At 54.1% G+C, this 13,358-nt stretch overlaps 1 protein-coding gene across 1 annotated transcript; it reads right to left on the bottom strand.

Annotated features, from left to right (window-relative positions):
* Positions 1-8,335: 8,335 nt before the first annotated feature.
* On the bottom strand, positions 8,336-12,858 carry LOC144240045 (alpha/beta hydrolase domain-containing protein 17C-like). The gene is made up of 3 exons (XM_077774285.1): positions 12,853-12,858; positions 12,375-12,643; positions 8,336-8,575 (listed from the first exon to the last, which is right to left on the bottom strand). Exons 1-3 carry the CDS (start codon positions 12,856-12,858, stop codon positions 8,356-8,358), a joined length of 495 nt encoding a protein of 164 aa, XP_077630411.1. The 3' UTR covers positions 8,336-8,355.
* Between the last annotated feature and the right edge of the window lie 500 nt (positions 12,859-13,358).

A 13,358-nucleotide genomic window follows, 5' to 3' on the forward strand; every position in this document is an offset into this window, starting at 1 on the left:
CTGCGTGTGGGGACGGCGTGGCCCCTGAGGCCAAAACCATGGCCTATCTGACCCTACAAGGGGACAGTCTCTGACCTCTGGTCTACAGTCACTTAGCAGAGGGGCGCCTGGGGGCTCAGTGTCTGACTTCAGCTCAGGTCATGATCCACGGTTCGTGGGTTCGAGCCCCGCGTCGGGCTCTGTGCTGACGGCTCAGAGCCTGGAGCTGCTTCACATTCTGTGTCTCCCTCTCTCTGCCCCTCCCCTGCTCACGCTCTGTCTCTCTCTCAAAAAAAAAAAAACATTAAAAAATTGTTTAAAAAATAGATCATTTAGGGGTGCCTGGGGGGCTCAGTCGGTTAAGTGTCCAACTTCGGTTCAGGTCGTGATCTCACACTCGTGGGTTCGAGTCCTGCGTCGGGCTCTGTGCTGACAGCTCGTAGCCTGGGGTCTGTTTCAGATTCTGTGTCTCCCTCTCTCTCTGCCCCTCCCCTGCTCATGCTGCCTCTCTCTCCCTCTCTCTCTCAGAAATAAATAAAACATTTTAGGAAAAAAAATAGATCATTTAGCGTAACTATCTTACAGATGGCCCCGGCAGAAATGAGGGGCAGGGAGGCAGTTCACAGAACGAGCCCTCTGTGCCCTTGACGAGGGCGGCCACCGCTCTGTCCTGTTACTACAGACCCAGCAGCTTCCAGGCCCTGTTCTGGGCAGACACAGAAGCTATAAAATAATTGTCTGGCTAAAAAACAAAACACACCTTCCTTTTCCTTTCTAGGAATGCAAATGTCTGCTTGCACGTCTGACGAGGCTTCAGAGAGTCAGGGTGGGGGACTTGGCGTGTGGCCGGCGGCAGACTGACCGTGCTTGTCCTGCTCAAGTTTTCTTCGTGGCGCCTCGTACTGCTCCCGCGTTACACACACTGAGCAGCGCGTCGCGCCGCCGCCCCTCCCCCGCCAGGCTGTGAGCTTTCCCGGCCGAGGGTGCAGCGCAGGATTTCTGCGTAAAGAGCGTGACGCGTAGGCCACCTAGGTACTTGCTTCTTGTGCTTTTGAGAAACAATGTTTTGATGGATTTTGAGTCCACTGATTGAAGTACTAATAAAACACACACACACACACACACACACACACACGCACCATTAAGGTTTACCCAGGAAAAATTAAGAACAATTGTCACACAAAGGATGTGACGCAGAGAATAAAAAGGCACCCGGAGAGATGGGTTTGCCTCACAGGAACTAAATAAAGGGTTAGCGTCCAGAATATATAAGTAACCCATGAAAAAGGGAAAAGATCGAAATCTGTCAGAAAAATGGGCAAGAATCACAGACAGACATTTGTTTCACGGCAGAGAACTTACAAACGGTCCCTCTGTTTCTGAAAAGTCCCTTGGGCCCCTGAACCGCCAGGGAAAAGTTCGCATCCGCCGCGTAGGGGAGGTCACAAAGCCCAGGGGTCAGGGGCGGCGGGAGGGACTCAGGGCCCACCCTGCACGGGACGCAGCAGGTCCCGGTGAGGCCGCACAGCCTCCCCGAGCGGCTGCACTGGGGCGGGGGCCCCGGGTCAGCCTCACCCGCGAGCGGCGCCGCCACAGACGCCCGGGGCCCAGACCACAGCCCAGACCAGGCGGAGCGCCGCCCCTGAAGGTCATGCCAAGGGCGTCCGCCTTTCGCACATCAGCCTCGCGGTCCTTCTAACATGTGACCGAGGTTGAGAAGCAGAGACCGGAAATCCCTCGTGTCGGGAGAAGTACAAAATGATGGTGCTTCGGGCACAAATGTTCAGGACCACCTGAGTGCCTGCAGTCGATGCACACGCACACACTCACACGCACACACGCACACAGTCACACGCGCTCACGCTGTCACTGTGAAGTGGAGCACAGGGATGACGAACGGGAAGTGGGGGACAGTGGCTACTCACACGGTGCAGGCGGGTGGGGGAACCCACGTGCCCGGGGGGAGGGTGGGCTCCTAAGGTCCTGGCGATATTCTGGTTCGACAGTGGGAACACAGGTGCTCATTCCTGTCCCCCTAAAACTATAAAAATATGTTTTATCCACCCTTTCCGATAAAGTTTCTTAAATGTGTTAAGAAGGCGTCTTTCATGTAAGTTCTTCCGAGAGCCCTCGTAAAGGCCCCCCTCCTGCCCAGACACCCCAGTGCCGTCCTCTCCGCCCTTGCTGAGGGGTGCCCCGCGTGGGGACCACCCACCTCTCCGACCCCCTCCACACAACCCCCCGCAGGTCTCTTTCACCCCAAGATCTTGGCACACTCCAGGCCCCGGCCCAGAAGGTTCCGGAAGGGCCCACTGCAGGCCACCTGGGAGCCCCAAGAAGGGAAACCTTGGGGAATTCAGGCAGGAGACAGTGCAAGCCTGCCCGTGAGCCCCCGGGCCCGTCTCCACTGGCAGCTAGGCGGGGCCNAACCCAGACCCCGGCCGTGCGCGTTTAATGAGCGGGTCCAAACCCCGTGACCTCGTGCAAAGCTCTTCTGCCCCCAGTGTCATCTGAAGGCCCCGTAACTGTGGTCTTCCTGCCCCGCGGGCCCACGCAGGTGAGGAATTGCCCGAGGTCACACGATCAACGCGGTGCAAACACAGCCAGGCCTGCCGCCGCCCAGGGGACTGTCCCCTTGGCTCACCGGTTCGGGGCCTGTAAATGCTTTCGCCTGCACCCTGCACCCGGAGTCGGCCGCTTAACTGGCTGAGCCCCCCAGGCGCCAGAAAATACCGGTTTTAAAATGCGGATCCTACTGAGCTCATTGTTCTTAGTCTTCTAGAATCACTGAGAAGACCTCGGAGAATCTGCTGAAACTGTGGACCTTCTCTCCAGAAAATGTGCCCCAAGACAGGCTTCTGGAGCACGCCACGCAGTTTCCAAGGAATCACGGACCCCAAGATTCCTGTTAAGAACTGCAGGTCAAGGGGCGCCTGGGGGCTCAGTTGGTTCAGCACCAACTCCAGCTTAGGTCATGATCTCACAGTTTGAGGGTTCGAGCCCCGTGTCGGGCTCTGTGCTGACAGCTCAGAGCCTGGAGCCGCTTTGGATCCTGCGTCTCCCTCTCTCTCTCTGCCCCTCCCCCCACTTGTGCTCTGTCTCTTAAAGATAAATAAATGTTAAAAGGAAAAAAAAAAAGAATTGCAGATCAAGTATGGCGTTTCCTCCAAATATTAAAAGAATCACACGTGACCCAGCAATTCCCTTTCTGGACACACACGGAAAGCAGGGACTGAAACCCACTTGCACACCCATGCTCGTAGCAGCCGAGGCGTGGGAACAGCCCCAGCGCCCGCCAGCGGACCGCGAAGGAGAGGGCGGAGGGGCGTATACACAGGTGCAGCGGTGCGCCGTCCGGCCCTGAGCAGCAGCGAGCGTCGCAGCACCGAGGAGCCCTGGCGCCTTAGCCGGAGGTGCGTTAAGCTGGGCATGAGGGACAAATACTTAGGTCCTGGTGTGTGACGGGATTTGGCCCGGGGGGGGGGAGGGGGCGGAGTGGGGAGTTAGTGGGAGCGGACACAGCGTCTCGGTTTGGGAGATGAAACAGTCCTGTGGCCGCACAGCGCGAATGCACCTCACGCCACCGAAGCTACACCTACAAGTGGTTAAAAGTGTGAGTTTCACGTTGCATGTATTTCCCCGGCGGGTGAGCCACGCAGCGGGGGGAGCGCCGCTTGAGGAACCGCGGTCCTCTCTGAGGAAATCCTGGTGGGCGAGGCTTCTGGGAAGCGGTGTCATGGGGCGCACTTGCCACAGGAGGGGAGAAGATCTCCCCAGGGCGGCTTGTCCTCGCCAGTCAAAGCGGCCTTTTCTTGGGGTGCCACCCAACGGCTCCCAGAACAAGCACTTCACCCGAGCCCCAGAGGCTGGGCTGGGGCTCTCCTCCGCACGGAGAGCGACTGAAACACATCGAAACCCAGCAGCACAGACGTACTCTGCAGGCGCCCAGGCGCGTCCCCAGCTCTTCGTCCCCGTCCGGGTGTGAGGGGCGGCAGGGTAAGGCCACACCACAGGACCTACATGGCGGCCACTTCCGTTGCAGAGCACTGAAAACGCTGTCTCTCACTAACATTACGCTGCAGCATCCTTTAGGACTGTTGCAGAGCAGTGCACTGCACGAACATGGCGAGAACTGACTCTCCCCGTGCTGGACGGACACGCAGACTGTTGGCCAGTCGGCGCTCCCAGAAGAGCAGCAATTAGCCCACAAGCCCGGCTCATCCTCTCCGTTATCTCCCAGGGATAAATTCCGAGAAGCGAAACGGCTAGATTCGACTTTTGGTTCAAAGTATACTTTAGAACGTTTGCACTAATTTGGTGGGCAGAATAAACAGTATAATTTTAAAGATTTTTAAAGTTATTTATTTATTAAAGCCCACCGCCCCCAACATGGGGCTTGAGCTCACGACCCTGAGATCGAGAGTCGCACACTCTACTGACTGAGCCAGCTCGGTGCCCCGCGGTATAATTTTAAAGTACCCGTTTATCCACAGCCTCACCACCAAAGGGCATTCCAATTCAAGTATTTACACCAACTTAACAACTTAGGATGGCATTCTACTAGTCAAATCTACTTAAGTTGATAAAATCTGTATTTATCGGCAATAATGTCTTCAAATACCTCTTCAAATATTGATACCAACTTTGCAGTTTCACATGCCATTTCATTATTGAAATGTGTATTTATTTGATATATTCATTCGCTACTTTGATTGAATCTACGTGTGGTTGTTACAGACGGAGGACCTCTTACTTACATCTCTTCACTTCCTGTGCCCGCAGAGTGCCTCATTCTTTGACTATTACATGTATCGTTCCATTATCTGCCATGTTTTAGAACGTTCCTCCCCTTTGTCACTAGATCATGCTATTTATTTTTACTGTGAAAGCTTTAGATTTTTAAATAAGTCAAATCTAGACATGTATTCCTTTGTGAATAGTAACAGTGACGTCGGGCAAGTACAGAATACGGAAGTGGCGCTGAGCCCAGAGCTGGGGGCCCGGAAGGGCTTTCTAGGCCCCAGAATCTAGACGCCCTGAGGCTTCTGTCTTGAGATTTCTCACCTGCAGTTCTTCGTATCTGGGAAAACATGTTTCTCGACCGTTTTCATTTCCACGTGCCCCGGCTGTTCTCGGCCCTTAGTTCTCGTGGACAGATGCAGGGTCACCCCGTCAGGCTGCACAGAGAACCCTGTTGGGATCTGTACTGGGGTCCTATTAGCCCCACAGCTCTATTTTGGAAGAACTAAAAATGAGCCTTCTTATCCATAGACATAGTATAGCTCTCTTTAATTTAGTTCTTCTTTACTGTCTTTTTAAAAAAAAACTTTGGGGGGGCGCCTGGGTGGCTCAGTCGGTTAAGCGTCCGACTTCGGCTCAGGTCATGATCTCACAGTTCGTGGGTTCGAGCCCCGCGTCGGGCTCTGTGCTGACAGCTCAGAGCCTGGAGCTGCTTCGGATTCTGTGTCTCCCTCTCTCTCTGCCCCTCCCCTGCTCGTACTATGTCTCTCTCTCTCTCTCTCAGAAATAAATAAAACACTGAAAAATATTTTAGAAAATTTAAAAATTTTTAAAAGTTTCTTTTACTTATTTTTAGAGAAAGAGGTGGGGGGAGAGAGAGAATCCCAAGCAAGCTCTGCACTTTCAGTGCGAACCTAGTGTGAGGCTTGAACACATGAACCTTGAGATCGTGACATGAGCTGAAATCAAGACTCAGTCGCTTAACCAATGGAGCCACCCAGGTGCCCCTTGTTTTAATGTCTTTTTAAAAAAGAGTTTTATAATTTTCTCCAGGATGTGTCATGTACATCATCTGTTAGATTATTCTCAGGTCCTTAATATTAACCCAAGAATAATAGTCTTATTTATTTGCTATTTCTTTTTAAAATTTCTATTAAGGTATAATCTGCATTTTATAAAACCTACATTTCTTAAGAGCACTTTTGGATTGTTTTTTTTGTTAAGTTCAGTGAGTTGTGTAACCCTCACAATAGTCTGGCTTTAGAGCATATTCATCTCTTTTCTCGCCATGTTTTTCATTCCTTCTTTCCCTCCCTCCCTGCTTTCCTATTCTTTTCCTTTCTTCTCTCTTCCTCCCTTCTCTCTTCCTTCCTTCCCTTTCTTTCATTCCCTTTTTCTTTTTTTCTTTCTCCCTTCCTACCTGTCTTTCTCCCTCTCTCTCCCTCTCTCTTTCACTAGGGTCTTTTCTGTAATTCTGAGCAGAAGTGAGGGCAGTGGCTCCATGGCTAACTCGCAGTCTAAAGAGAGATAATGCTTCTGTTGTTTCACTGCTCAGTAAAAGGCCTGTTGTGTCTGTGTTGGGAGACCCTCTGTGTACGTTCCCTTCTAGTCTTAGGATGGTAAGAGTTTTGCTCGGGTTTTACCCGGGAGTCGGACGTTGAAATCGATCGAATGCTTTGGCCGTGTCTACTAAGGGATCATGTGGTTTTACCGATTAGTCTCGCCCCGTGGAGGGTGCTCTGGGCCTTCCTTCCCGTCCCCCGAGCTCTACCTGACTGGAAAGCCAAGGCGTAGGCTAATCCGGTCCAGCGAATTCCACCCGAGACAGAAGTGGGGCCAGCGCTCCGCTTCCCTCTCTGTCTTCACCTGGCACACCGCCCACGTGGTCTTTACTTTCCTGCCACGTCACACGTCCGCTTCGGAAGATCTTTTTCCCTGTTACTCAGTAACGTTAGCTTTTTTCTACTGGGAGACGTGGTCCGCATCCCAAATCCACCTTACAGCGGAAAACACCAGCGACCAGACCTTCTGGGCCCGTTGCTAGGTGTGTTTTGCTTCCGTTACTGCTGTGAATGGGGCCTCCCTGCCGGGTTCCCACGGTAACCACACACCCCATCCTCGGTGGAAGGCTGGCCCCACGCTGAACTCTGGCAAAACTCCCTCCTTGGTTTTGGGAAAGGAGTCAGGAGTCAGAAAACACAAGCTACCTCAAGTGGATACAAACAAGCCACATCAAGGCTCCCCTTCCAGGCCGGGACCCAAGACGAGGAAGCAGCCTCCCTGTGCGGGAACAGTCACGTGCGCCCGCCCCGTCCCCTCCCCCTCCATCGAGCCCACGCTCCCTGTCTGGGCGTGCTGGGGAGGGCTGTTCCCAGGGCTGCGGACCGCACCGCCCACGTGCTGCTTCGGGTCAGTGGTCAGAGGGCTGCAACGACCGAGGGACACCCATGACTCGGGACCCCCCTCCGCCCCCCGGCCGTGGTGCCCTCCTCATGGGCTTCGTGCCCGGAGCCTCCGCGGACTCCGCCCGGGCAGTGGAATGAGAAAGCCCGGAGGGTTTCTCCTTGAACCAGCCTGAAGCGTTTTCCCACTCGCGCCCTTCGCCACGCGGAGAGGAAGAAGCGACCACGTGCTCTGATCCATGCATCCTTTATTCCGTGACCCACCGGCGAGCTGCGCCCACGCAGCGCTAACAGACCGGCAACCATCCGCAGCCCAGCTGTGCGGCGGTCTGAGGCTTACAGTACATTTAAGGCTTTTAAATTTGAAAAGAAAAAAGAAAAGAAAACCCAGGAACCCCCAAACCCCAACCCCCAACCAAGATGAGCAGTGTAGCAATGCTGAAGCATCTTCCATTTCCGATGCTTCCTCGGTGCAAGTCCAGTGTCAAAACCCAGGTAAGTCCTAAACTAAAAAGATTAGTTCAGTGAAATTTTAATTACATAAAGTCTTCAAAGCATAAACTTGTAATTCTTTTTTTTTTTTTTGTCTTGGAAATGTTATAAAATTTCTTAATAGCAAAACATAGGAATAAAAACATATTAACAAAATGTATTCAGTCATTTACATTACAAACGAGGGATCTGCAGTTTGTAGTCCGACGAAAGAAAACTACCCATTAAGAATCTATGCACAATGCAATTCCAAGTATGTACAGTACTTTAAAAGAGCCCTGCGGGGGGTGGGGGGGCTTTACAGAAGGAGAGGCGGCCGGGCTCTGATAGACCCACCAGACAGTCAAAATATTAAAACTCTGTTGGCGAGTAATAAATGTACACTTAAAAAAAACCCCAGTTTTCTTTTGATTAAGAATATTCCAGTTACGTTACGTGGGTCCAGGGAATGAGCTGCACTAAGTCACCCTCGGACTGATGAGTTTGGGGGGAGAGACACCAGCCTGGGAACGGAACTTAAAGGAATTCTCCTCACCCGAGTTTTCTGCTTATGTTCCGTCACAGCTTCACAAACGGATGGAACCCACACATCCAGTGGCCGAAAGAGGCCTGCGGGTCAAATACTGAGAACATCGGTGGAGAAGGACAGGGTCCTGCGTGGGCAGGTGGTGACCGGCGGGGACGGCAGGCAGCAGGCGGGAGGGGCCTCCAGGCANAATGAGGTACAATCGAGGCGTCTTCTTCAGGAGTTAGGCAGTTCGTGAGATATGAACTGTTTTAGTCTGTCCAGGTATTGTGCGTAAAGTTCTATGTCATTGTGCCCAGCCCCTTCCACCCAGAGGGGCTCCACGGCTCGGGGGCAGCGCTCGTACATGGCCAGGCCGTGCGAGAAGTCGATGACCTCATCCTCTGTGCCGTGGATGACCAGCACGGGAGAGGTCACTTTGGCGATCTTGTCAATGCTGCAACACAGAACGGGGCGGGGGGAGACAGGGCTGTTAGTGACGCCTTGGATAACGCGCGCCGCACCCGCGTGGCCCAGTCGGCATCCACGGGCGAGGGAGGCAATAGCTTCCCAGTATTTTTTTTTTCAGTAAACTTTTCAGGGGCGCCTGAGTGGTTCAGTCAGGTGGGCGTCCGACTCTTGGATTCAGCTCAGGTCATGATCTCGTGGTTTATGAGTTCGAGTCCTGAGTTGGGTTCTGTGCTGACACCACGGAGCCCGCTTGGGATTCTCTCTCTCTCTTTCTCTCTCTGTCTGCCCCTCCCCTGCTTTCTCTTTCTCAAAATAAATAAACTTAAAAGAAAACTAACTTAAACTTCTCATTTGGGGATAATTTTGTTTTTCCAGAAAAGGTGCAACTCTAACAGAGTTCCCATGTGCTCCCGCCGCCCCCCGTGAGCCTCACACCGTCCGCTGTCCCCGTCCACTGGTCAAAACCAAGAAACCAATGTCAGCATGCCCCCGTGACCTCAACTCCAGACCTTGCTTGGATCTCTGTTGGTTTTTCCATGGATGCCCTTGTTCTGTTCCAGGATCCGGGCAAATGCCCACACGGCATCTGGTCGTCGTGTTTTCATTCAAGTATTTCATTAAAAACAGAACTCGGAAAAGCCTCCAGGCTAACAATCCAGTAACTAATATTTCTGACACGCTCATGTTTTTGAGAGAAGATTTCTTTAAAATAATAAACAGGCTAGAACTCAGCACGTCCGACGGCGCGTCTCTTCGGAAAGCTGAATGCCTAATCCACGCGGCCCAGGGCTTGCGTCTTGCTGGCCAGACGGATTCGGAATCGATGAACAATTCCCCACGAGCCTCATTTCCTAAATGCTGATGCCTCGTTTGTTATAAACACTGTGCTGCTTAGCTTGCAGCACCCAGCTTTGGGTCCGAGTGATTTCGGACTGTTTACAAGAATCAAATCTATCCTCAAAGGAGGAATATTCGAGGATCTTCAAAGGAATGTGCTGCAGGCTCTGAAAACATCTCCCGAAGAGGAACTCAAGACCTTAAGCCTTGCTGGCAGGCTGGGCGGGCGGCTTCGCCCACGGAGGGACCCCCGTGTAACCTATGGATGCGGCCAGAGATGCGGATCCTGCTGGGTGCCCCCCACGGCCCCCGCCGGTGACCCTTCTGTTTGGCCCCAGCCGCAGCTACGGAGGGGACACAGCATCAATGTCTGCAGGGACCCCGCTGCTGAAAGATGAAGCCTCCTCCACGGCCAGGCGCTTCCCCCTCTCCGTGCAGCACCTCACTCGCTCTCCGCCGGGACATGAGGAGACGGGAAAGCCCACCTCCGCGTCACCAAGGGGGCGCTAAGCCCAGGAGGCACTGCTCCCGCAGGCTGGAGCCGGTGCAGGCGACAGCCCTCCAGACCACCGCACAAAACGTGTGTCAGAGACTGGGACGTGCCAGGGAGACGCGAATCCCCACCGGCCGGGCTCGGCCGTGGTCGAGCAGCCTGCAATCTCGCACGACCAATCCATTCTCGTCCTGTTTAATTTTAACAAGACGTCTTCTTCTGAGGATCTGGGAGTCCAGTTACTTCAGTTAGAAAGGCATCTCCTGACGGGACGGCCCTGGGCCGCGCTCCACGACGCACATTTCAGGAGAAGCTCCCCAGCCTGGTCAGTGCGTCTCCAGGTAGATGTCGGAGTCTGAACGTCAAGGAAAATAAGCTACGCACCAAATGAGGATCACGACTCCCTTTTTTTTTTTTTAAGTTTTCTTATTTATGTTGAGAAAGAGAGAGTGCAAGTGGGACAGGGAGAGAGAGAGAATCCCAAGCAGGTTCCATCCACACTGTGAGCACAGAGCCCGACTCGGGGCTCCTACCCACGAACCGGGAGATCATGACCGGAGTTGCAGTCAAGAGTCAGACGCTCAACCGCCCGAGCCGCCCCTGCTTCTGTGTTCTTTTCTTCCTTTCTTTTTTTTTTTTTTTTTGTAATATAAAAAGGAAATGGGAAATACCTTCCTTTAAGCAGACAGATCTGCCATTTGGTAGCAACGGGCCCCATAAGAGAATATAAACACGACCGCTCACGGTCTGAAATCTGTCCTGATCCCCCCAGGGCGCTGAAGAGGAGGAACGGCCTTCCAGTTCCAACTCAGCAAACGCTCACCTCACTCAGCCTCAGTTTCCTAATCTGTAAAATGAGTACTTTGTGACCTGACCACCTTCTGAAGGCCTTCGCGAAGAGTTAAGTGACGGAAGGCGGGTGGTGAAATGTTGAGCCCCGTGCTTGGTGGCTCAGATCAACCCTGAAAGGATTAGTTGCTAGTTTACTGTTAATTAATAAGCTGCAATTTGCTGCCATGGCTGTATTTAAGGTATACGCTAATCTGAGTCAGGAAGCAACTGAGTCAATCCGTTGCCACGGCGACATCACTCCCGCCAACACGCCAAACGTCTCCCCGCTCATTACCGATTCGGCACCAATCAGGCCGCACGTGAGCTGCACACTCGCCGCCCCCGCTTAGCATGCCCAGCTGTGCCGCCCGGAATCTGGGGCCAGCTCAGCCTTCTCATGAAGTCGCATCTCAATAAACCCTGGCACAAGCTGCACAAAACTCAACTTCACCCAAGGTGTTAACAGAGGGCTTCTCTGGGCAACAGAGATTTAGGTAACCAAGTGGGGTTCTTTCGCTTCCAGCAAGAGCAGAATGACGGCCATGAGGGGTTCGATCAAACCCCTAAAACCGGGCTTTTCCTACACAAAGGCCAGTCCGGCTGTAAGCAGCCCAGACCGTTTCAATATGGGTGGCGGGAAACGTTCAGGGGGCAAATCATTCTTAGGAAAAAAATACTTGCCTCAAGCCCAAATTTTCTTTTTTTAAAAAATTTTTTATTTTTTATTTTTTTAAGTAATCTCTACCCAATGTGGGGCTCAAACTTACAACCCCAAGATCGTGAGTCGCACGCTCCACCAACTGAGCCGGCCAGGCGCCCCTTCTCGACTCAGACTTAAAAAATAAAAACAAGTAAAATTTTCACACAGAGCTATTCAAGGAGCCACTGGCTCACTGTGTCTGCATCTGGAGCGTGGCTGTCACCCGTTTCCCTTCCTTCCATTAGCGGGATTCCGGGAAAACAGCAGGGCGAGTGGGCAGTAGGTCTGCCGCCTCCAGGAAGCCGGCCGGGAGGACCCAGGCAGGGGCTCTGGTCCATGCACTCGGGCAGGGGAGGCGGGCTTCTGTAAGGGGGCGAGCAGGACAAGGTGGGCGGGGTCCCAGGGTGCTTACACCGGGACAGCGGCCTCTCAGCGGCTCGCCTCCCCCGCTCCCTCAGCTGCACGCTGGACTGAGAGTGCGGGGCTTCAAACGGACGGTGCCCGCGGCCTGAACGTGAGCGTGGAGACCACCAACGGCCTCATCCCGCGCTGCACTGAGCCCTCTGCAGTCTGACACTATGTGCCCGTCTACACGGACGAGTGGACACTGAACGGGGGGGTATTTTTAGGGTTCGTGGGCACGTTTCCTTCTATCTTGCCCCTTACAGCTGAGCCAGTAACTCCCGGACGTGAGTCCGTGCACGGCCCTTGCGCACCGCCTGGGAGAGCCCCACAGGGCAGCGCGGCCCAGGGGACAAGCCTCAGGTGGAGGCTGGGTCACCGCGGCCCCCGCACCTCCTGGGCGCCCGGCGCAGGGTCTGAGTCCCGGCCGCGTCCTGGAAACCTTTCCCGGGGCCCCACGGCACAGGGCGGCGTCTGCAGCCGGCCGGCGGACGCCCCGGCGCTGCGCGGGCGCGAGCTCACCTGGGGAAAGCGTCGAAGCAGTACGTTTTCCTGGTGTCCGGGAAAGCCACGCGCAAGCCCGACATCAGCGGCGAGTGGAGGATGACGGCCGCGCACTCGTACCGCGAGGCCAGGTCCACCGTGGGGACGGTCCCGATGCTCTGGCCGTACAGGATGATGTTCTCAGGGCTCACGCCGTACCTGCAACGGCACAGGGCGCAGCGGTCAGCGCACGTGCGCAGGACAGACGCACAAATCCTCCCCAGCTTACACTCGCGACAGCCCCACGGCTACGGTTTAAAGTGACGTCATCTGACCTACAGACGTTAGCTCAAAATGAACGTGAACTTCACAAAGACAAACGTCAGGGGCTCTCTCCGTCCCAAGTGAGGGGGAGTCCATCTTCTATAACATTTTGCAAAATAATGAACGTGGTGCCTTCGGGGAGGGGGAGGGATGAATGAAACAGGTGCGTCATAAATTCCATTTCAGGATTTACGGCCATCTCGTTTCTCACTCCTCCTTCCCACAATCACAAAGGCACTTCTGAAATAAAAGCAAAAGCATGCTTGGCAAATTATACTATTTAAGAGCCATTTGAGTGAGGTTTTAATAAAATATGAAAGGCATTACGTTTATCAGAGAAAGGGACAGACGATTAACTCGAGGACACACATACTTCCTTCAGCCACTCCCTCTCGGCAGGGACACGTGGGACACGGTGACACTCCCGCCCCCCTGGGGACTCAGCTCCAGCCGGAGGAACCCAGAAGAATCCCAGTGCAGCCCGCGGGCTGCGGCTCTAGAGAGAAGGGCGCACGGAGCTGTCCCGGAGGCGGGAGGCGGGTGGCGGTCCTGGGGAGGCCCCGGCCCGCGCGGGAGCACGCGGCGAAGGCTGGGATGGCGGGTGATGCCAAGGGCGAGCAAGGGCGTGGACGGGGCTCCGTCACACCGTGTGGGGGCACCGATCGGCACAGGCAGCTGGGAAGACACTGCGACGTCATC

Source organism: Crocuta crocuta, unplaced genomic scaffold (genome assembly GCF_008692635.1).
Source record: "Crocuta crocuta isolate KB4526 unplaced genomic scaffold, BGI_CrCroc_1.0 scaffold7, whole genome shotgun sequence".
NCBI classification, from domain to species: Eukaryota; Metazoa; Chordata; class Mammalia; order Carnivora; family Hyaenidae; genus Crocuta; species Crocuta crocuta.